At 42.1% G+C, this 25,184-nt stretch overlaps 1 protein-coding gene across 1 annotated transcript in view; it reads left to right on the top strand.

Annotated features, from left to right (window-relative positions):
• Positions 1-1,473: 1,473 nt before the first annotated feature.
• cc2d1a (coiled-coil and C2 domain containing 1A) overlaps positions 1,474-25,184 on the top strand; it is a 48,431-nt gene continuing 24,720 nt past the window's right edge. Inside the window, exons 1-13 of the mRNA XM_056279820.1 lie at positions 1,474-1,616; positions 1,932-1,998; positions 2,140-2,275; positions 4,794-4,900; positions 5,012-5,245; positions 5,430-5,745; positions 6,263-6,372; positions 12,886-12,958; positions 19,510-19,611; positions 19,805-19,932; positions 20,101-20,173; positions 20,257-20,390; positions 20,632-20,731. Coding sequence (XP_056135795.1) covers positions 1,942-1,998; positions 2,140-2,275; positions 4,794-4,900; positions 5,012-5,245; positions 5,430-5,745; positions 6,263-6,372; positions 12,886-12,958; positions 19,510-19,611; positions 19,805-19,932; positions 20,101-20,173; positions 20,257-20,390; positions 20,632-20,731 — 1,570 coding nt within the window. The 5' untranslated portion in view covers positions 1,474-1,616; positions 1,932-1,941. The remainder of the gene's footprint in view (positions 1,617-1,931; positions 1,999-2,139; positions 2,276-4,793; positions 4,901-5,011; positions 5,246-5,429; positions 5,746-6,262; positions 6,373-12,885; positions 12,959-19,509; positions 19,612-19,804; positions 19,933-20,100; positions 20,174-20,256; positions 20,391-20,631; positions 20,732-25,184) is intronic.

The raw sequence follows: 25,184 nt of genomic DNA, 5'->3' as shown, positions 1-25,184 counted from the left end.
TCACACACACAAACCGTTTCAGCTTCCTTATGGGTGTCTTTGTTATCCTCCATCTTATGGTCCAAGTCCTGTCCTCCACACTGTCCCTCTTCACGGACACATTTACAGGATGCATTCTGACTCTCACCTTGCTGGGAGGATAGCGGGAGGGGCTGGTTTTGGTCTAAAGGCGTGCGACATAGGGCCTTGAGATATTCCTGTGTACTTATCTCTTCTTCTTGCTCTCTGCCCTGGTTATAATTACTTGGGGGTTCCACACCAGCTTTCTCTGGCTGAGACATTCCGGTGGGATTCGTCAACAAATGTTCCCCTTGCCCTGTCATTTCAGTTGCTTCACCTACTGTGTGCTCTACACAGATTTTTGTTGCCAGTAACTCTTTTCCCACTGCATCACCCTCTTGTGAGGAGAGAAATGGCTGCCCTGATGCCTGTTCCTGACGAGTCTTGGCACATCCCCGTTGAAGAGATGGAAAGGCAGCTGATGTGACATTTCCCTTAGTGTCCTGAAGAAAAAATGATCAAGGATCAATTAATTGGTCAATGATCAATTTAAATAGTCTAACAAAATGTTCATTTGCTACTTTATATTACGCTTATGGTTTCAGCAACCTGAAATTACCTGCTGAGGCAGTATGCTCTGAATTTTTTTAGATGAAGCAGTATTGTCATCTGGGTGTTCTTTCTTTTTTGACCTGAGTGACCTTGTCTGGTGTGGATCCAAAACTTATTCAAGAAAGAAAAAAAAGATCAAATACATTTTGTAAATGTACACTTTAATAAGTAATTATTGTGGTCAAAAATGACAGCAATTATTATAATTCTGCATATTTGGTAAACGATGGGTAAGAAATACCTGCCACAATTTGAGGAATATGAGGTCTTTAAAAATATCTTAACCCTAGAACTATATGAAATGGTAGTACAGCTAACAATTAGCGTTATATCAAGAAAATGATTAGAAGCTTCTTTACCAGTGCCGGTTGTGATCTTTGGTCCTCTTTTGGCCATGTTAGGCTTCTAAAGAAAAATGAAATGACAACAGGACGCATATATCAATTACCTTAACCCTCTAATACTAATGTGTTATGCTGTTATAGCTTTAGCTAAGGCAGTAAGTGCAATCAATTGCTTAATTTTAGCTAACTGCAGTTCATTGTTTGTCATAAAATGTGAAGGTAGTAACGTTAGCTAACTTATTAAACTGAACGAAGAGCTTTAAACTGACGAAACAGCAGAACGTAACACCTAAGGTTTGGGATTTTTTTTTTTGTCCAAATGTGTTACCTAAGAAATAATGACCAAAGGCAATTTGGATAAACAATTAGATCAATACGAAGCCTTTTCCTACGACTGTACAACCTACCTTTTTGATCCGAACACGGTTATAGAATTTACGTCAATAGTGGGTGTGTTCTGCCAGCGCCGTAAAGTACAATTCGCGTTGCCATTGGAGACGCAGTACAGGAAGTAAATTCCACAATTTGGCGTGTTTGGTTTGAAGCTCAAACTATGGATTCTCTCTGATTTTCTTATTAAAGAATATTGCTAGTTTCATAACATAGTGTGGTTGAATACGCAAACTGTAATATCTTGGTCCGTGGCGATCGTGCGACAAGGTAAATAGTGAGCTAGCACTAGATTTATTTAGAAAGTAGGCTAGTTACCTTGTGTATAGTACCTTGTGCAAGCTAATAGCGTAATACTGCGGCTAACGTGATGACAAATTCTAATTATAATGATTTTAATTATATTAATTGGTATATTGTGTCTCAGATTGAAAGCTATCTAAAATCATTAACGCTAAATCCTACATCTGACCAGTGAACGTTGTTTTTCAATGATCAGGTGTTCATCTCCTCTGTCTGTTCCCAGTTTAGTGATTTTGTCTCTGTAAGCTCACTTGACCATTTTTTTCTTACCTTACCGTTCAGAAGTCAGCCCATGAGTCACAGTCGGAACCCCCCTCAACGGGGTCAAGGGGCAGCCCGCGCCAGACAGGTAACACAACTAATTGGGTTGTTTTTCTACAGGTTGATAAGATCTGATTATATAAATGATTTCTCGCTGATATCTGCACCTTACCATAGGTATGTTAAACAGCAGGTATGATTCAGCAACTTTTTCCCCTTTTTCTTGCAGATGGGGCTGCTCCTTGACCTATCCCCAGATGGAGCATTGGATGATGGAGGAAATGAGGAAGAGCTTGAGGCAGAGCTTCTGGCTCTGATGGGTGGAGGAGGGGGGAGGACACCAGGGAAGAAAGGTGGAGGCAGAGGTGAGAGAAATTGTGTACCTTTTCTACTTATTACTTTTTATGGTTCTTTAGTTTGCTGAAGATGAATGAATGAATGATGATTTATTTCGAACATGTAAATAAACAGGATATAACATACAGATAATCCATTGCCAATAATCTGAAGTGATCAGCAAATCCACAGATCAAACTCAGCGAATAAATCTCCATATACATCAGATTATTTGTTACACGTTCGAAAAGGAGTAGGAGGAAGTATACACTTATTTTTTCCTACCCCTTATCACCTACTCTTAAATGAATTCAGCTACTATACATTACAAAAAGGATATATATATATATACATATACACACTCACTGGCCACTTTATTAGGTACACCTTGCTAGTACCGGGTTGGACCCCCTTTTGCCTTCAGAACTGCCTTAATCCTTCGTGGCATAGATTCAACAAGGTACTGGAAACATTCCTCAGAGAGTTTGGTCCATATTGACATGATAGCATCACGCAGTTGCTGCAGATTTGTCGGCTGCATATCCATGATGCGAATCTCCCGGTCCACCACATCCCAAAGGTGCTCTATTGGATGGAGATCTGGTGACTGTGGAGGCCATTTGAGTACAGTGAACTCATTGTCATGTTCAAGAAACCAGTCTGAGATGATTCGAGCTTTATGACATGGCGCGTTATCCTGCTGGAAGTAGCCATCAGAAGATGGGAACACTGTGGGCATAAAGGGATGGACATGGTCAGCAACAATACTCAGGTAGGCTGTGGCGTTGACACGATGCTCAATTTGTACTAAGGGGCCCAAAGTGTGCCAAGAAAATATCCCCCACACCATTACACCACCACCACCAGCCTGAACCGTTGATACAAGGCAGGATGGATCCATGCTTTCATGTTGTTGACGCCAAATTCTGACCCTACCATCCGAATGTCGCAGCAGAAATCGAGACTCATCAGACCAGGCAACGTTTTTCCAATCTTCTATTGTCCAATTTTGGTGAGCCTGTGCGAATTGTAGCCTCAGTTTCCTGTTCTTAGCTGACAGGAGTGGCACCCGGTGTGGTCTTCTGCTGCTGTAGCCCATCTGCCTCAAGGTTCGACGTGTTGTGCGTTCAGAGATGCTCTTCTGCATACCTCGGTTGTAATGAGTGGTTATTTGAGTTACTGTTGCCTTTCTGTCAGCTCGAACCAGTCTGGCCATTCTCCTCTGACCTCTGGCATCAACAAGGCATTTTCGTCCACAGAACTGCTGCTCACTGGATATTTTCTCTTTTTCGGACCATTCTCTGTAAACCCTAGAGATGGTTGTGCGTGAAAATCCCAGTAGACCAGTAGACCAGCCCGTCTGGCACCAACAACCATGCCACGTTCAAAGTCACTTAAATCACCTTTCTTCCCCATTCTGATGCTCGGTTTGAACTGCAGCAGATCGTCTTGACCATGTCTACATGCCTAAATGCATTGAGTTGCTGCCATGTGATTGGCTGATTAGAAATTTGCGTTAACGAGCAGTTGGACAGGTGTGCCTAATAAAGTGGCCGGTGAGTGTATATCAACACGGATACAGGAAAAAAGATTTTAATACATTGCAGTACAGGCCTGTTTCGTGCGTCTCGCACTCATCGGCTGCTAATGTGTTTCAACAAAGAATCGAAACACATTAGCACAACACCATTGACGGTTTTGGAAAAAAAACGCTAGACCATCCAGATATCACTCGGTGTCATATGAAGGAAAATTTAAAAAAAAATGCAATTAGGAATGTTTGGAGATAAGTAGCGGCACGGTGGCGCAGTGGTTAGCGAGGTCGCCTCGCAGCAAGAACGTCCTGTGTTCGAGCCCCAGGGTAGTCCAACCTTGGGGGCTCTTCCCGGGTTGTCCTCTGTGTGGCGTTTGCATGTTCTCCCCATGTCTGCGTGGGTTTCCTCCGGGGGCTCCGGTTTCCTCCCACAGTCCAAAGACATGTAGGTCAGGTGAATCAGCTGTATTAAATTGTTGCTAGGTATGAATATGTGTGTGGGTGAGTGTGTGTATGTCGGCCCTGTAATGGCCTGGCGGCCTGTCCAGGGTGTCTCCCCGCCTGCCACCCAATGACTGCTGGGATAGGCTCCAGCATCCCCGTGACCCTGAGAGCAGGATAAGCGGTTTGGATAATGGATGGATGGAGATAAGTAAAACTTTAACGGTTAACACAACTCTTCATCGTCCCTATATCTCTTGAAAATCAGTCCTTTGTACTTCTTATTGAACTGCGTAATGTTTTTACTTTGTTTGAGTTCCATGCTCAAACTGTTCCACAATTTTACCCCACGGATTGAAAAGATAAATATGAAAGATAAATTGATTATAAATTAAAGATAGAAATAAAACCTGTGTGTAAATGATACAATTAAAAGTATTGGCTGAGCTGTCTATCTTATCCATTCGATAATAGATTTCTGTTGCTTTAAAAGTTTCTGTTTTATTGGCTCACGCTACTAGTGGACTGCGATATGATGTTATGAAGCTTATGATGTATTTGTTCATATATAGCTCCTGTTCCTATGGCCGAAATAGAGAAAATGGCAGCTCTATGTATGAAAGACCTGGATGATGAAGAAGTAGGAGATGAAGATTTAGATGATGATGAAGACTTGCTGGTAACAGACTACCCATGTGTTTTTATACATATTGACAGTCATAAAGTTAGTACTTGAGTGCTTCAAACCACATCATAATGTTAATTTTTCTGTGCTTGTTTGTGTATATAGGCAGAGCTAAATGAAGTTTTAGAGGATAATGAGGAGGAAACTTCAAACCCTCTTCATCCTGCCATTGCCCCAAGTTCCAACGTCGAGCCCCATTCTACTCCTATTACTCCTAGTGGTTCTTCTGGACTGGAGTCCCGTCTTGTTGAACGCATTGATATGTATCAGACAGCTATTGCCAATGCTAAGGCTACAGGGGAGTCCAGTAAAGCTCGAAGATATGATCGTGCACTAAAGGTAAGATAGAGAGAAGATATTGTCCAGTCCTCAGAATGAGTTTACATTTCCATATCAATTTATATTTTCTATTCATAAATTAATCAAGGTGTACATGGATAGATTAGTTACAGCTATGAAATTTGTGTATATGTTCTTTGATCTCTTAAAGACCTCAGTTGATTTTTATTTTCTCTCATCTTAGACTTTGCAGTCGATGTTGACATCTGTCAAAAAAGGGAAGGCAATCAATGAGGAGGAGATCCCGCCTCCTGTTGCTACTGGTAGAAGGCCCAGCCTTACATCTCAGCCGGAACCAATCAAGGAATGGGAACTGCCAGCCCCAGCACTGATGCCCTCCCTTCCCACCAATCAGAAACCTTTGAGGGAGGCACCACCCGCAGCCCATAATGCTAAACCCCACCATCTGACCCCACCACAGAAGCCTGCTCCTGCCATTACCCCTGACACACCTGCCATATCGCCCCTCACCCCTTGCCAGCCTAATGCACAGCAATCAGGTAAATGTAGACATGGACACACATACCTTGGATATTCCAACATACAATACCAATACAATCAAAGTGCAGTACATCATGCTCTTTTCTACTTTTGAAGTAATTTTCCACCACATACTGTCCAAATGGTAGTAAGGTTTAGTTTTAATGGGCCAGCGCTTATGACCAGTGAAACGGTCATTAATTAAAAGCTTAAACCATTTTCAATCTGCACATTTAAATTGACTGCAAATATATTATGACTTATACCCAGAGTGCACTTGAAGTGTACAAGCATGCAAATCCAAATATTCACACACACACACACACACACACACACACACTAACGGGTAGATCATTGTTACATTTGATATTTGCTACCCCTAATAAAATTCATACACACTTCGGTCTTTGTGAAATGTTACTGCGCTTGCCAAAGCAACAAATTGTTGTAGTTTCTAGTTGACATTTTGTATTTTTATACCTCTTTTTCCATTGCCTCTACGGTCATATGGGCATCCCCCCATCCCCCCTAATCCAGATGTTAAACAGACAGTGCTGTCCAGACAGAGGGAGTACAAGATATCTGCCATTCAGGCCAAACAGGGTGGAAACTATGAATTGGCCAAGCAGCAATACCTCATTGCCAAGGTAATGACCACTATTAGTCCTTTTGGTGTTTTTTGAAAAGATTAAATAATGGTCAGATTAATAATAATCACAATAAATCAGATTTATATAGCGCTTTTCTAACACTCAAGGTCGCTTTACAATAAATGGGATGAAGCAAGACAACTGATAAACATAGCACAAACATAGGATGGGAAGGGGGGGGCTATGAGAGGGAGAAGCGGCAGCCACACACGACGCCAGGAATACTCTCCAACTTAAACAGATACAAAAGGGTAAGAAAAACAAAAAACAACAGCACTGTGAATGTTGATTTTCTGTAGGGGTTTACTCCCGTAGCCTATTCCTCTCCCAAGGTATCCACTAGGCAGTGGCACTATTTAACCCATAGCTTGGGGGCTGATTCATTTGTCTGTGTACCACACGTTTAGGGACCAGACCTCCTCCGAGTCCCTTGTAGTTCAGCCGGGGTCCAAGGTGTACCCAGTTACCGTATATTGCCACGAGGAGGGACTACATAGGGCTTGCTATTGCAGAGGCTATATACTGGCGGGGAGAGACTCTCCTGTTCGCATTTCTGCTAGCCAGCGGTGAAGGTTGAGAGTGAGACATGACAGGCACAGAACACTACTCCAACACACTAGACGCTTCAAAACAACCCATCTCTCACAATCAGATTACAAACCCCAATTCCAATGAAGTTAGGACGTTGTGTAAAACGTGAACAAAAACAGAATACAATGATTTGCAAATCCTTTTTCGACCTATATTAATTTGAATACACTACAAAGACAAGATATTTAATGTTCAAACTGAAAAACTTTATTGTTTTTTGCAAATATTCACTCATTTTGAATTTGATGCCTGCAACACGTTCCAAAGAAGCTGGGACAGGGGCAACAAAAGACTGGAAAAGTTAAGGAATGCTCAAAAAACACCTGTTTGGAACATTCCACAGGTGAACAGGTTAATTGGACGCAGGTGAGTGTCATGATTGGGTATAAAAGGAGCATCCCCGACAGGCTCAGTCGTTCACAAACAAGGATGGGGTGAGGTTCACAACTTTGTGAACAACTGCGTGAGCAAATAGTCCAACAGTTTAAGAACAACGTTTCTCAACGTACAATTGCAAGGAATTTAAGAATTTCATCAGCTACAGTCCATAATATCATCAAAAGATTCAGAGAATCCGGAGAAATCTCTGCACGTAAGTATCAAGGCCGAAAACCATCATTGAATGCCCGTGACCTTTGATCCCTCAGGCGGCACTGCATTAAAAACCGACATCATTCTATAAAGGATATTACCACATGGGCTCAGGAACACTTCAGAAAACCATTGTCAGTTAACACAGTTCGTCACTACATCTACAAGTGCAAGTTAAAACTACCATGCAAAGTGAAAGCCATATATCAACAACACCCAGAAACGCCGCCGGCTTCTCTGGGCCCGAGCTCTTCTGAGATGGACTGATGCAAAGTGGAAAAGTGTGCTGTGGTCTGACGAGTCCACATTTCAATTTTTTTTGGAAATCATGGACGTCGTGTCCTCCAGGCTAAAGAGGAAAAGGACCATCCAGATTGTTATCAGCGCACATTGTTTTTAATGACAATATATTGAATTGAATTGAACTGCAGTGGCAAAGTTCTCAGGACCAATTAAGAGAACTTCAGTTTTGCTGGGGTTTAGATAGGGACATCCAGTCTTTGGTGGCAGCTAAGCAATCGTGGAGGGAGGACAGTTGATTCAGGCTATTGAGTTTGGCAGAGAAATAGATCTGAGTATCATTGGCATAACAGTAGGATGACATATCTTGAAAGTGACTAAACAAATGACCCAGAGGAAGCCAGTGATGTGCAGTCAGGGTAGGCAGTGCCTCACCCAGGCTAATAAGGACAAAAAATGAAATATCATGATAGTCTAAAAAAACAAGATTGTTGTAAAAAAATCATAATAAAAAAATCACGTAAAACTTGTTGTTTTCACAATAAAAGGCATGCCCTATTCAGGATGACTTACTCCCAAAGCTAACATTCGTGAATGCAGGCTGCTGAGGCAGAGTCTGCTTGTGCCTCTCTCTGGCACAAATAAATATAGTTCACTGCCTACCCAGCCATGGACCTCACTGCACGTTACTGGAGGAAACATGTATAAAGAGAAAAGGCCCAAGGACAGACCCCTGGCGCACTCCACACAGTAGGGGAGCTGACGAGGATATAAGATACAAACATTAAAATATCTATTAGTCCGATAAGAGCGAAACCAATTTAACGCTGTAACAGAAATGCCAACCCAGTTCTCCAACCTATCAAGTAAGATGGCATGATCGATGGTATCAAAGGCAGAGGTTAAATCTAGGAGAATAAGAATAGATAAGATACTTTATTGTCATTGTATACATACAACGAAATTTCATTTGGTGGCTCTCAGACCAGCAACACTAGACAAGGTAAATGATTAAAAAAACAAGATAAAAACAAGGGCAAACAACATTTAGTATAAACAGTTGAGGTAGTAAAAATAAGTGAGGTAGCAAAAATGATAATGAGACAATAAAAGCAGCGGCTTTTAAAGTTCAAAATAGTACATGATAGTTGTCCATAGTGCACTATAGTGCACTATAGTGCACATAGTTGTCCATATTGCAGCGGCTTTAGTACCAGTTAGTCCTCAGCAGCTATATGCAGGTAGGTGTGTGTGTGTGTGTGTGTGTGTGTGTGTGTGTGTGTGTGTGTGTGTGTGTGCGCGCGTGCGCTGGGGGGGGGGGGCGATCGAGGCTACAGCTCTGGGGAAGAAGCTGTTCCTCAGCCTGTTTGTCCGGGTTTTGATGGTGCGGTGTCTTTTCGCTGATGGTAAGGGAACAAACAGACAGTGACCTGGGTGTGTTGTGTCTGCTGATGTTGCTGGCTTTCCTCTGTAGGTGGCCAGCATACACAGCATCCAGGTCCGGGAGCACAGCTCCCACAATCCTCTGTGCTGTCTTTACCACCTGGGCCAAGTCCTTCCTATTCTCTGCTGTGCAGCTGGCATACCACACTGTGATACATTGACAGAGGATGCCTTCTATTGTACTTCTGTTGACCAGCAGCTGAGAGAGGAGACTGGCTTGTTTAAGTTTCCTGAGGAAGAAAAGCATCTGTTGTGCTTTCTTCACCAGGTGGGAGGTGTTGAGTGACCATGTGAGTTCTTTGGTTATGTGTATTCCCAGGAATTTGATGTTATCCACAATATACTCCTCTTCACCGTTTATGTGCAGTGGGGGGGGGGGTCTTCCTGGATCTCCTAAAGTCCACAATGATCTCCTTTGTTTTACCGGTGTTCACGACCAGGTTGTTGTCTGAACACCACCCAGCCAGATGTTGGACCTCCTCTCTGTATAGTATGTCTCCTCATTGTTGATATGAGTCCCACTATAGTGGTGTCATCAGCAAATTTCACTATAGTTTGCTGATGAGTATTCACCTTTATCAGCATGCATAAGAATGTCATTGGACACTCTTAGTAATGCCGTCTCAGTACTAAGCTTGTGACAAAAGTCTGATTGAAATTTACCGAAAATTTTATGACCCTCAGTCAGCTGCAGGATTTGGTCCGTAACAATTTTTCCAAGGATGTTGGATGAAAAAGAAAGTTTGGAAATTGGTCTATAATTCTCTACCCTTGCCAGATCAAGAGAGGGTTTTTTGAGGAGGGGGTGAACACAGGCAATTTTAAAATAGTCAAGTACGGACCCGAATGTGAGTGAGCAGTTGATGATAGAGAGCAGGCTGGGATCTAAGCCAGGGAGGGTGGATTTTAAAAATTTTGTCAGAACTATATCATAGGGACTGGAGGAGGGACGCATAAGGGTGACAATATTTACAAGGAACTGTAGAGAAACGGGAGCAAATTCCGACCTTATAATCGGATGGCTGAACGACATTCTGGTTGGCACACGCTCCCCCTTAACACTCCCAATATGTAATAATGAACTGTTCAAACCCACTAAGATTGATGCCAGATTTTCTTTTTGGGGCAGACAAGGTCTTAGTACAATTGGTGATTTCTATAGTGGAGGCACATTTTCCGGCTTCGCTCAGTTGTGTAATGCTTTCAACCTGCAGCAATCTGATCTCTTCAGGTACTTCCAAATTCAGTATTTCCTCAAGTCAAACACACCTTCTTTTCCAGATGCCCCACCCCCATTGGGAATTGATAAGCTTTTACCGATGACAAAAATGACAAGACGGCATATCTTGTTTTTATACAACCTCCTAGCTCCAGATACACCTTCAGCTTTACTGAAAATTAAAACAATGGGAAATGGAACTTGGCATTATCATGTCTGACAATCGGTGGGCTAAGGCGCTAAAAGAAATAAAATCTTGTTCATCTTGAGCAAAATTTCTACTCATACAATTGAAATTAGTTCACAGGGCACACTATAGTAAATCTAAACTTGCCAGGATATACCCGAATATGGCTTACACCTGTGACAGATGTTCTCAGGCTCCTTGTAATCTCACTCATATGTTCTGGTCATGTCTGAGACTGGGCGAGTACTGGAAATCTTACTTTCGAGTCATTTCAGTAATATTAGAACAAGCAATAGAACCATCCCCACTGACTGCTATATTTGGTATACCTGAAGCTGGCAAAAATAAAGCAAGCCAATATAATCTCATTCACCCCTGTAATAGACCGTTGGAGAATACTTTTACTATGGAAGAAACCATTACCCCCATCTCCTACTTCTTCGCTGCGTGATACCATGTCTGTTTTGAGTTGGAAAAGATCCAATTCTCCACGAGGTTCTACAGACAAATTTTACAGTCGTTGGCAGCCTCTGATCTCTTATGTTAAGAGTCTGACCTCCCTTTCCCCAGAATGACTACTCAAATGAGATGATTAATACAATGTAACAGCTGAATCCTACAGTTTGGTAGCACATTGAAAATCTTCAACTCTCCCAACAACTTATTATGCACTGTAATGGCCCATACATATACGCAGTACACTTTGCTCTCATTTATTTGTATGTGTGTGTGTGTGTGTGTGTGTGTGTGTGTATATATCAATACAGATGCAGATACAGGGAAAAAAAGTTTTAATACATTGCAGTACAGGCCTGTTTCATGTGTCATGCACTCATCAGCTGCGATTCTTTGTTGAACCACATTAGCAGCTGATGAGTGTGCAACGCACGAAACAGGCCTGTACTGCAATGTATGAAAACGTTTTTTTCCTGTATCTGTATTGATATTCCACTCATTAGTTGAGCACTTATAACAACACCATTGACGGTTTCGGAAAAAAATGCTATATATATATATATATGCTTGTATGTGTGTGTGTATGTTTATGTATGTATATATTTTTACTTCTCTTTGTTTTACAGTAATGTACCTCATTTATTATTATTGTTATTATTCATAACAGTAATGTATTTTTGTTATTATTGTCAAATTTCCTTGACCTAAGATAAGGAGCTCAAAAGACTAAGTTGGGGGGGGGGGGGTTGGACAGGTTCAATAATGGAACAATTTATGGTGATGTGTTCTTTTGTGTTTTCCTATAATGCCAGTAAAATATATTTATAAAAAAATCGGACAGCTGAAAGGGGTGGGGGGGATTAAGAGATGTTCAGGGTGAAAATTAAATCAAGAGTGTGCCCACAGTTATGTGTGGGGCCAGTGACATGCTGCACAAGGTTAAAAGATTTAGAAATGTAAAAAACTAAAATAAATAAATTAAAAAATCTATGACAAATGAGTTAAAAGGATTATCAGTATTAATGTTAAAATCACCAACTATAATGGCCCTATCAAATTTCAGAACAAGAGAAGATATCTCAGAGAATTCATTGAGAAAACCTGTAGATGAATGGGGGCTGGGGGGTCTATAAATGATTATACAGCAAATTAGGTTGTCACACACAATTTTAAAAGTTAAGTTTTCAAAACTATTAAAAGAACCAAAAGTAAAAAGAATACAAGTGTAATTGTTCTTAAAAGCATCTACTATACCCCCACCAAAACCTGTTAACCTGGGTGCATTCAGAAAATTATAACTGGGTGGGCAGAGCTCCACTAGAGGGGAGCACACCCCAGGTTTAAGCCAGGTCTCAGTAAGAAATAGAAAGTCAAGGTTGAGGGAAGTAATTAAATCATTGAGAATGAAAGAATTATTTGACATGGACTGGGCATTTAAAAGAGCAAAAAAACAATTGGAATAAGGGGATTAGTTGGACTGGAATCATTACAGCAGACTGTAATCAAATTATCTGGCCTGACAGTTGAGGACACATAATGCAAAGGGTAGTGGGAGTTAAATTGTGGCCTACTCCTTTCCAACATGTGGACTGTTGTTAAATGTGTGGATGTATGGAATTGTAGTATACTGTATATGCGTTGTGCAAAGAAGAGCTTTAACAGACATGATAGATTTAAACAAAAACAGAAGTAGAAAATTTTGTGTGTGTGTGGGGGGGGGGTGACAGGTGAGGGGCAGGGAAGGTTACATTAATCCTGATAGTTTTGCTCTCCCTTTTTTCAGAAAATGGACCCACTGGTGGAGGCATTGGACAGAGGAGAGCCAGTGGACCTCAGTTCCCTTCCACCCCCTCCTGGTCAGTGGAACTATTTCAAATAACAATCAAATTAAATTTCATTTAAAAAAAAGTCAACAATAGAAAGGTACAATAGGATGTGTGTGAACAAGGTAAATCAATTCTGTCCTTGTCTGAAATGAGAAGGAAACCATGTTCTTTATTTTTCTTTCGCAATGGATCAACAAGTGGTGAAGCACAACAAACTCCATCATTTGACTCTCTAAATTTTGAGCAATCTTCAAAACAATGCATTTCTCACTAGCGATGATGGGATTATATCTTTGAAATGGAAAGTCAAAAATGTTGTTGGTTTTTTTTTTTTTTTAATTATTTTGACAATAAAGAATATAAAAACGTCATAGAATTCATACACAAAACAGGTACAACAGACAGGGTCATTACAGTATTGTGAAATGCCAGACATCACTCTAAACAGAAAACAGGGGAAAAAAATTGGGCTTGCAGATTGGGTTTGGGGATCTTTCATGTCCATAGCTGTGCTTTGAGGTACCCACGATTCACCACTTTGATCCATAATAAAACAGGATACTCCCAAAGGGGGAGTGTTCCGCCTTACATTCACAAGCTCCACTTTAGAAGTCCCAGCACAGAAAAGTACAGAGTTTTCCACACAGAGCAAAAATATCATAATGAGATCACCTCAGATCCAAGTAACATCTCCAGCTCTTCCAATATCTATTACCTTTTTCAGTATCTCAGGGAAAATGTTAATCTTTCCATGTTGGGAATTTCTTTAACTATATCTATCCAGTCTGAGATTGTCGGACACGCACTGCTCAGCCATTTCCTGGTTATTGCTTCCTTGCTACTTGTTAATAATATTTGTAATAAGTATCTGTCTTGTTTATTCAGCCCAGCTGGTATGTTTCCTAAGTATATAACACTGAAACTGAGATCAAGTTGTGAGCTGATTATTGATCGGATCGCTGTTACTACATCTACCCAGTAAGAGGAGATATTAGGGCACTCCCAAAATATGTGAAAATGGCCAGCAGACATATTACCACACCTTCCCCAACACTGTCCGTGTTCTGGATTGTTGGTCTGTAAGCTTTTGATTTATAGAGTTATGAAAAACCTTAAACTGTTTTTCCGGGTCAATTCCCTCCAAAGATCTTAGCTAGAGGTGGTGGACTGCATCCAACTACAAATGTGTAGCCAGTCATCTTCAGTTAACTGTATGTTAGCTTCTTTCTCCCACCTTGATTTAATATACATTGTGGAGAGACCCCTGTCCAGTTGTAAAGCGGAATAAATCCTGGAAATCAGTTTTCTATTAGTATTACCTTTGTACGCATTGATAAATATCTCTATCAGGCTCATTCCCTCCTCTCCAATGATTTTAATATTTTTATCAAAATAATGTCTCAATTGAAGATATCTGAAGAAAGCCCGTTTCTCCAGATCATAGGTTTCTGTGAGTTGTTGAAAGGAATCTAATCCAGTATTGGAGGAAATTTTGCAATATGAGGTGATACTGTATCAACAGCATGCAGCTGTTCCCCTAATGAGTGCAATGTGCGTTGCACTCATTATAATTAATGAATCGTTGTTGATTATAATATAGGTAATTGATTCAATCGACATTTTTATTGATCTTTCTCTACCAGAAGATAGTGGATTCAAACCCTGCTACTACCTGATTACGGGCCTTAAATTCATTGGGTACTCCTCTGGGCACTTCTATGCTGTCTATCCAAACCTGTGGGTCTTCTGTATATTCTCGTTTTTGGACATGACTGTGCTGATGCTTTTTCAAGATGAGTGATGGATTGTCCAGTAGGTTTGCTACCTCTCTGTTGACATGACTCAGTGTCATCAACAATAATATGCACAGACGTCTATGTCATGGTGTCCTCTCTATCGCCATTCTCACTCTGTTGAGTGTTGGGCGTCACTGTGGTGGCGTCTAGGGGATTGGATACTCTTTTACAGTGGCTTGGGCGTATCCACGTTGCCTTCTCGGCGGCCTTGGCTGCCGTTTTTGTTGTCAGCAACACCTAATATGGTCCCAACCACCTCGGTTTGTTCCAGGCCTTATGTCTGTGGTCCTTCACCACTACCCAGTCTCCGGGCCGCAGGTTGTGTAATGGTCCCTTTGCCGGTTCTGATAGGGCTACTTTCACCTGCTTATGAACATCAGAGAGCACAGAGGACAGATTTGCACAATAACGCAACATTTCATCCTCAAACTGGCTGGTGTGGGGAAGGTGTCTTTGGGCTGGCCCAATTCCTGTGTTCAGCGGTCTTCAAAATAATATTTCGAATGGACTTAACCCATTATTTTGTCTTACCCTTGCCCTCATGTACATTAGGACAAGAGGGGGAGCCTTTGTCCATGATAGTCCTGTCTCTTTGCAACCTGGCTGCATTCTAACACAGAACCTGTGTTAGAATGGTTTGTGGATTTGGGGCTGTCAGCACACGTGCATGAACAGCCGCATTCACTGCTTGCAAATCTTGCACAAACCTCCATTCAGTAGGTTGTCCTTTATTACGTAATATCTTAACTGGGAAAATAGGTGTTCTTACTGGTGAGTCTTCGCATGGTACCACTACACCAGCTTTCACTAAAGATTCAGATAGAGATAAGATTCATATTCTTTCTTTAGTGGACATGGGGGTTTGCGAGGCCTGTAATCTGATTTTGGTGTTATAACCATTGGTGTGGTGTTTTTTATTTCTCCCACATCATATTTGTCTTTAGCCCACAACGTGGGAGGGATCCCCTCTAACTCTGGTTAATCTTGTGTCAATTGGGTGAATAACTGTACACATTCATAGTCTTTCCCATTTTATGTGTTTCCAGTTGCAGTACTCTTGTGACTAAACAGTCAACTGGAAAGATTCTCCGTTACACTTTTCCTTGCTCATTATACTGCAGCCCTGTGTGTTTCTCCACTGGCTCTCAGTCTGTCAGAGTTTGACATCGCCACACCCAACTGCCCAGATCCTCCCATCTCATTCCCTCACTCTTGGCCAGAGAGACATGAGGGTACGTCCCCACTGTGTATAGTGCTTTCTGTTCTGTTGTTAGACTTATGGCTGCTGCGGCCTGTCTGTCATTCAGATATACATTCTACTCTTAGACTCTCCTTCTTTCCCTGTTCTCTGTACCATTTTTGTTCAAACTTTTCATCTGGTCCTACAGACACGTAAGCTGCGCAATGTAATTCGTCAGCTTTCATGTATTCTGTTCGGTGAGGCGTGTCTGTCTTTCATTTGTGGTTGTGCATCTTAGCAAGCAATTCTTCACTGCAGGAAGCAAAAGCAAGCAGAACTTCATTGCAGGAAGCAGTCACATGTTGTAATAATTTCCATTCATAACAGTATAGTGGTGTCCCTGGATTGCATTTCACAGACTGTATGTTACATTGTTCCGGGTAGACCACTTCTACGCCCTTGTCTGTGGAGACCAATCCTACATTCAGGCTACACATCAGATCGCACCTCATTAAATTTATTGGACAGTAGCTGGAGAGGAGAAATTAGTGTTTGAGACTCGAGTTTCTGTGAGAACACGTTAGGGGAGCCATGTATGATTCCACCACAGGGATCCCCCCCCCCCCCTGAACTGTCTTAGTATATCGTCTGCTAAGCTTTGGTTTTTTTCTTTAATGCTTTTTCCTGTAATACGGAGATGGTTGCCCCTGAATCTACCAGCATCTCTACTGTCTCTCCCCTCAACTGTCAGAATTATCATTGGTAAATCCATGTAACTTTTCCCTTCATACATTTCATATGTGGGAATTACATTATCACTCCCAACCTTATTTTCCAAATAATTTATAGCATTCATTACTTCAAACTGAATTTGGTTTAGGGTCTTACCATCACGATGTGTAGGCTGATTTTCAGGCATCCAGTCTCGGTGGCCACAAGCAAGGCTCTCTGTCTCCTTCCTCGACCCCCCCCCCCCCCGCTGCTTCACCCCTGCCTGTCAATCAGTCCAACTCCTCTGGTACTGTGTAGGCATCGGGCTGTTGCTCTTCTCTGTTTGGACAGTCTCTCACCCAGTGTCCTCTTTGTCTGCAACAGTAGCTTTGAACACCATTTGTTCTTCCCAGGCTCTCTTCCTCTCCCCAGGCCTCTGCCACGACCCCCTCACCCTCATCCTCTCCACCATCCTCTTCTCCCCCTTCCTCCCTGTGCTTGGTAGACAGCCAATTGCACCATATACGTCATGAGTAAACGATGTAACTCCGTTGTTGTTGACTTAAATTCTCTATAGAATATCTGGAGCCGTGTTGAGGTGATGGGGTTTGTGGATGGGTTAGTGAGTGGTGTTGCTGGGACAGCTGTTGGCTGAGGTGGGTGTCAGTCTGGGAGGTTATATGGCGGTGGTGAACCTTCTGCTGCTGGTGGGTTGTCTTCCATGGGGCAGTTGTTCTGAGGGCGTCATCTTGGCGGGGCTGAGTCCAGATCAGGATCACCTATTTTGGCACACTGAGAGCCTAGATTAGTGGTCCCTGCCTGTCACTGTGTTTCCCTACATTCAGCTTCTCTTTCCCAACAGTATAATGCCTCCCGATCAAATTTGAATGGGATAAATTTTTTCTTCTTTGATCCTTTCAATCTATCTTGCGTTTCCCTGTCTGCTTTTTCCTTTTCATCCAATCTTTCCCTTAACAGCCGTATTTGGTTTAAAGTGAATGATCCCTTTTCTAGGAATCCACACTCTATCCACATTTGAGCTTGGCTCACTGATCTTTCATCGTAATTCCTTTTCATAAAGATATAATTTGGATAAGCGGGTGGTGGTGGGCTTGGGTTGGTCGGTGCCTCATCTTTGAACTGTCTGGTACCCATTCTGTCTCTTTTTTTCCCTCTCTTTTTTCATACTCCTGCTTAGTGAGGACTCTCTTTTTTTCTCTTTTCACTCCTGCTTGTTAATCCTCACCTTATTATTCCTCACTTTTTTTCTCGTAAGCGCTTGTTCGATTCACTAGCAGTGATCATCCTTGATAATGATTAATTAATCAATGTCTACCTGCCCTAGTAATCTTAATTCTCTAGTGGTGATTCAGCCCTGATTATCAACCCTGATAATCAGCGTCTACCTGCCCTAGTAACGCGTCAGTTATACAATGTTGAACACAATTAAGGATTTTGTGCACTTTCTCTTTCTCAGTTTCTCAATTTTCCGTAAAAGAATTATCTTACCAGAAAGACAGATCGTAGTTTACCACCTTGGTCCCCCCCCCCCCTTGGAAACAGTGGTGAGTGAGTCCGGTCCTCAGGCATCAGGCCCCTACTTCTCTACCCTCTTTGACAGGGAGGTTGAGGCTGAAGTCCCAGACTTCAGGGGGTGCACACTCTGTTACCTGCCGCACTGAGTCCCGGAAGCGCTCCTCCACACAAGTGATCTTGCCGGCAGCGCCAAGTTTGTGGTGGCAAACTTTGTGATAAGAAGAAAATATTCAGTATTGTCTCTCTGAGTAAATTTAATTCACAGAAAATCGCACGTATGTGGACTCAGTCTCGCCGAGGCCAGAATGTGCCCAGAGCATTAGATACATTATTTTTTTAAAGGGTCAGACAAACAACTTGCATATCAGGATGGAATGTGGTATTCTGCGGACACCAGACAAAGGGAGCAGCCCCCCCATCTGCAGGTGCAAGCTACTTCCCTTTCTGCCATGGGCAGGCCACGTACCAGCCACCTTTGTTGTGGGGAACTAAGGTATGACTAGACTAAGGTAAATATTGAGAAAGCAGCCACTGTCTCTGCACCAAGGATGTGCCGACAGCAGCGGAAAGGTCAGTTGTAGGCGAAACATAAATCGTATGCAAAAACATATGAATAGTACGTGACGTCTAACTAAAAACAAGTGGCTCTGTTTGTCTCAATACAAAGCAGAACCTGTATAAGCTCGTATTTTTCCATTACACTTGCCACCGAGGAGCTTCTTAAACTAATTCAGAGACCTCTGCCAGGGATATGGGTGGGGCTTCACCCGAGTCGGGTTCAGGAGCTCCTCAAAGTGTTCTTTCCACCACCCAAAAACATCCCCAGTCTGGGTCAGCAGTTCCCCTCCCTGGCTGAACACAGCCTGAGTCAAGCCCTTCAAACCATCTGGTGACCAAAAAACAAAATTATGCAAGTATAGAATCTGCTGTAAATACAAGGATGCAACATGGCCAAGACAGATGAGAGCAGGGAAAGGGCCTAGTCTGTTTTGTAAATGCTATCGTATATTATATTTATAGACTACTAGGCTGCAATTTCTATGAACTACAAGGTAACCCTCACTTGTTAACATCCTTCCATCCTTCTGTTTACATCCTTCCTTCAAGGTCCTCTGTTGGTTGCTTTGAAGCTCGCACCTTTCCAGAACTTTTTAATTTCTTTGTTTATCGCAAATTAGAGAGGCAGTTTAGAGAAGGCTCTGTGAACAACAGCAGAATCCAACTCTGCTCTCATTTCTTCACATTCTCTCTGCTCTTCTCTCCTCTCATTTCTCAACATGATCCCTACTTTCTAATCATCTAATCGTCACTAAATTTCTGTGATCTTCCCTCTTCCTCTGTGCCCTGGCCATCCACAGGAGATGCAGTAGTAGAGTGCTCTTCTCCACCTTCCCAAGTCTCCTCTAGACCTGCTCCCCAGGCTGCTCCTGCCTCTGCTTCAACCCAGGTAACCAATGCCGGTAAGTCATCTCTAAACAGCAGCCATACACATAGGTGAGTCTTATCCATTCTATTGTTGTAAGGAGGTCAAAGAAGAATATGTGATGTATACAAAATATCGTGTGTGTGTGTGTTTGTGTGTGTGTGTGTGTGTGTGTGTGTGTGTGTGCGCACATGTGTGTGTGCATGTGGGCTTGTGTGTGGGCCACAAAGACCTGCCCGTCCCTGGCAGCATAGCAGAGGCCCTGCAGCAGAGAATGGAGAAATACAAGACAGCAGCAGAGGGAGCCAAGAGCAAAGGAGATGACCGCAAGGCCCGCATGCACCAGCGCATTGTCAAAGTATACACACATAAATTAGCACTTCTCAGACATTTTGTGTGTGATAATTCCGTTTACCATCAAAATCTTTTGCTTGGCACAATACATTTTAATCATGTGTTTTCCCATAGATTAAACTGAATCAATATAATCTTAAATGTTAGCTTTATCTCCAATTATTCCCTGCAGCAATACCAGGATGCCATCAAAGCTCACAAAGCTGGACGGCCAGTCAATTTGTCTGAACTGCCTGTGCCCCCAGGTAACTTTCAGAATATTGGATTGTAGCAGGCATCCCTTCTGCTCAGCATATACATGCATTGTATATTTCTGTTGATCCTTCAGGCTGTCCCCCACTCCAAGGATCAGAGGGTAGTCAGCAAAACTTCATGGGTGTCCTAGAAACAGCCATGAAACTAGCCAATCAGGATGCAGAAGGAGAAGAGGAAGATGATAATGGGCTTGGAGAGGCTGCCAAAGTAAAAGAGTGACTATTCAAGCAGATCAATACAAGTGTTAAAATTATTAGTAAAATCAAAGCCAACAAAATGTATTTTTAATTGATATGTAACTATGAATTTTTAGAAACAGTAGTCTTGCATCTTACATCTAAATAAAGCTCACCAAACTGAGAAAAAGTGAAAAGGATATTATCCTTTGTAGTTTATCTTTTTTTTATCATTTCCAGTGTATAATTCGAAGCATTTTCTTTCTCCCCAGCCTCCAGTGCGTCTGCAAGCTCAAAAAGCTAAAGCTGCAGTTCCTTCGGTCTCTGGAAGCTCCTCTGCTCCCAGTCAAGTGTCCAAACTTGGACCTAAAGGTACAAATTACAGTGTGTGTGTGTGTGTGTGTGTGTGTGTGTGTGTGTGTGTGTGTGTGTGTGTGTGTGTGTGTGTGTGTGTGTGTGTGTGTGTGTGTGTGTGTGTGTGTGTGTGTGTGTGTGTGTGTGTGTGAGTGTGCTCAAGTGCAACTATTATTTTTTTAAACAAATTTATTTTATTGGTTTTTCTCATATACATGGTAGTTTACAGTACAAAACATAAAGTTGAAGGATAAGAGAGAAACAAAAAAAGGTTCAACATGACAAGGTTATAATATCTCAAGACCAGTTCCCCCACCCTCCACCCCATCCACCAGACAAGGGCCATAATAGAGGCAATGGAGTCAGAAAGGAAAATAAATTGAAAAAAATACATAAATGTGTGTATGTATGTATGTGTGTATGTATGTATATATATATATGTATTTGTTTATAGATTAGGCAAATTATTTCTCCTTTTTTTCAGTTGAAGATTTCGTTGGAAGGAAACTTCACTGTTTCTTCCTTGATTGTGGGTACAGCCAAAGGTAGCTTCATGGTAATAGTTAGGGTTTATTTTAAGGTTTACTGAGGTTGTAAAGTTCTAGGTTGAGAGGAAGAGGTGGGCTCCCCTCTGCTTGTGATAGAACCAAATTTAGGTGGTAGTCTGGTGATGTTCCAGCATGGAGCAGCAGCCCAGAGTGCGAGACAGGGCGTACAGCTGAATCTCTAAATCCTGACCCAATGTCAAGGACTCATCTGTGGGGAGGGAGAACTTTGAATTAAGACTTACAACATACTATAAGGAGGAGTTGTACAAAATAAAACAAAAATAAAAGGAGAGGAGACAAGAAGAGAAGAGAAGCCGAGGAAAACATACATTTATATATATATAGTTAAGGTCAAAATTATTAGCCCCCAAGGAACTATTGAACATTTCCCTAAAATTCTGCCCAATGTTGGATCATTCATAAAACTTTACATAGTAAAACATTCATCAATGTTAAGGCCCCTATTTGGTACATTTTGGAATGTTAAATAAATCTTCAGGTTTGCTTTATATCAAATGTAATGAAAATTGAGGTGGTCAAAATTATTAGCCCCCATGTGATTTTTTTTGCTTTCAAAACACACCTGACCAATTAATCAGCTTTCAAACCACTCCTGAGCAATCAATCAGCATTGAACTTTACTTAAGGGACTCCAATGAGCAGGGCTAGTGGCACTTGAACACTTGATTGAGAGGGACTACTCTTAAATTCTTGGTAAGAAGTACAAACCCCAATTCCAATGAAGTTGGGACGTTGTGTAAAACGTGAATAAAAACAGAATACAATGATTTGCAAATCCTTTTCGACCTATATTAATTTGAATACACTACAAAGACAAGATATTTAATGTTCAAACCGATAAACTTTATTGTTTTTTGCAAATATTCACTCATTTTGAATTTGATGCCTGCAACACGTTCCAAAGAAGCTGGGACAGGGGCAACCAAAGACTGGGAAAGTTGAGGAATGCTCAAAAAACACCTGTTTGGAACATTCCACAGGTGAACAGGTTAATTGGAAACGGGAGTGTCATGACTGGGTATAAAAGGAGCATCCCCGAAAGGCTCAGTCGTTCACAAGCAAGGATGGGGCAAGGTTCACCACTTTGTGAACAACTGCGTGAGCAAATAGTCCAACAGTTTAAGAACAATGTTTCTCAATGTACAATTGCAAGGAATTTAGGGATTTCATCATCTACAGTCCATAATATCATCAAAAGATTCAGAGAATCCAGAGAAATCTCTGCACGTAAGCGGCAAGGCCGAAAACCAACATTGAATGCCCGTGATCTTCGATCCCTCAGGCAGCACTACATTAAAAACCAACATCATTCTGTAAAGGATATTACCATGTGGGCTCAGGAACACTTCGGAAAACCATTGTCAGTTAACACAGTTCGTCGCTACGTCTACAAGTGCAAGTTAAAACTCTACCATATAAAGCAAAAGCCATATATCAACAACACCCAGAAACGCTGCCGGCTTCTCTGGGCCCGAGCTCATCTGAGATGGACTGACGCAAAGTGGAAAAATGTACTGTGGTCTGACGAGTCCACATTTCAAATTTTTTTTGGAAATCATGGACGTCGTGTCCTCTGGGCTAAAGAGGAAAAGGACCATCCAGATTGTTATCAGCGCAAAGTTCAAAAGCCAGCATCTGTGATGGTATGGGTGTGTGTTAGTGCCCATGGCATGGGTAACTTGCACATCTGTGAAGGCACCATTAATGCTGAAGGTACATACAGGTTTTGGAGCAACATATGCTGCCACCGAAGCGACGTCTTTTTCAGGGACGTCCCTGCTTATTTCAGCAAGACAATGCCAAGCCACATTCTGCACGTGTTACATCAGCGTGGCTTCGTAGTAAAAGAGTGCGGGTACTAGACTGGCCCTCCTGCAGTCCAGACCTGTCTCCCATTGAAAATGTGTGGCGCATTATGAAGCATAAAATGCGACAACGGAGACCCCGGACTGTTGAACAACTGAAGTCGTACATCAAGCAAGAATGGGAAAGAATTCCACCTACAAAGCTTCAACAATTAGTGTCCTCAGTTCCCAAATGCTTATTGAGTGTTGTTAAAAGGAAAGGTGATGTAACACAGTGGTAAACATGCCCCTGTCCCAGCTTTTTTGGAACGTGTTGCAGGCATCAAATTCAAAATGAGTGAATATTTGCAAAAAAACAATAAAGTTTATCAGTTTGAACATTAAATATCTTGTCTTTGTAGTGTATTCAATTAAACATAGGTCGAAAAGGATTTGGAAATCATTGTATTCTGTTTTTATTTACCTTTTACACAACGTCCCAGCTTCATTGGAATTGGGGTTTGTAATTTCATCATGCCAAAAAATAAAGAAATCAGTATGGAACTCAGAAAGAAAATAGTGGATGCTCATCTTAAGGGGGAAGGCTATACTGCCATTTCCAAGCATTTCACAGTGTCTAGAACAGCTGTACGTTGCATCATTGCAAAGCACAAGGAGACAAATTCTGTTAGAAACAAACCTGGTCGTGGTCGAAAGTGCAAGATTTCAGAAACTTTGGAGAGGAAATAGTCAGAGATGTCAACAACAATCCCCGGATCTCTGCCAAGATGATTGTTGCTGAACTGGCCTCTTCTGGACCTGATGTTTCAAGGAAGACTGTTGTGAGGGCTCGTCATCGTGGTGGGCTTCGAGGTCATCGTCCAAGAAAAACTCCATTGCTCACACAGCGGCACATCAAAGCCAGACTGAAGTTTGCCCATGAACATTTGAAACATTGGCATGAGTTTTGGAAGCCTATCCTTTGGTCTGATGAGACTAAACTTGAGCTGTTTGGGCACATGGATGTTGCTTTTGTTTGGCGAAGGAAGGGAGAGGCCTTCAACCCTAAAAACACAGTTGCGGGGTCCGCAATGGTGTAGCGGTCTAAGCATCGGCTTTGTGTCGATGCAGTTGCCCACTGGGGACTGGGGTTCGCGCCCCGGTCTCGCCAGATCCAACTATGGTCGGACTCGATGAAGCAGCAATCATTGGCAACGCTGTCTTCGGGAGGGGGGTGGAGTCGGCTTGTGTTCGTCACGTGAATGCGTCTCTGTGTGTGTCGGAAAAAACAGTGGTTCGGCCTGGAGTCGCCTTGTCACGAAAGTGGGGAGGCGGTCTCCTTCGAGACTGCCGGCCAGAGAGATGCAGTTGGCGAACGCATGCAGTACGAGGGTGGGTGTTTGAATTAAAATAGGGATCGATTGGCCACTAAATTGGAAGAAATCAGAAATAAATTTATATAAAAACACTGTTGCCACAGTTAAACATGGTGGTGGGAGCATAATGCTGTGGGGCTTTTTTGCTGCTTCAGGCACAGGGAACCTTGTTCGGGTGCATGGGATCATGAAGAAAGAAGATTATGTTGACATTTTGAAGGATAATATAAAGAAATCTGCTGCCAGTCTAGCTTTCGGTCGCTGCTGGGTCTTCCAGCAAGAAAATGACCCAAAGCATACATCCAAGTTGGTCCAAAACTTTTTGAAGGACACCGAAGTCAAGGACCTGGAGTGGCCCTCTCAGAGCCCAGATCTCAATCCTATTGAGAATCTGTGGTAGGAGCTCAAAGTTAATGTCCATGCTCGAAAACCACACAATTTGGATGAGCTGGAACAATTTGCCATGGAAGAATGGGCTAAGATCCCTCAAGAGACATGTGCCAACCTAGTTAGGAACTACCATAAGAGGTTGTTGTCAGTTGTGAGTCAGAAAGGTTATTGACTATTAATTGTCAGAGGGCTAATAATTTTGGCCTTGTCATTTTTGTTTTTTCTTGTTTCAATTCAGCGCATCAGTAAAATATCTTAATCAAGCTTAGTGGAGATTTTGTCTTTGTTCTTTTGAAAGCAATTAAACTATAAACACTTTTGGTTATGGTCATTTCCATGGAAAAATTAAGGG

This window comes from Lampris incognitus, chromosome 5, assembly GCF_029633865.1.
Source record: "Lampris incognitus isolate fLamInc1 chromosome 5, fLamInc1.hap2, whole genome shotgun sequence".
Lineage (NCBI taxonomy): Eukaryota > Metazoa > Chordata > Actinopteri > Lampriformes > Lampridae > Lampris > Lampris incognitus.
This window is presented reverse-complemented; position numbering and strand designations above follow the sequence as displayed.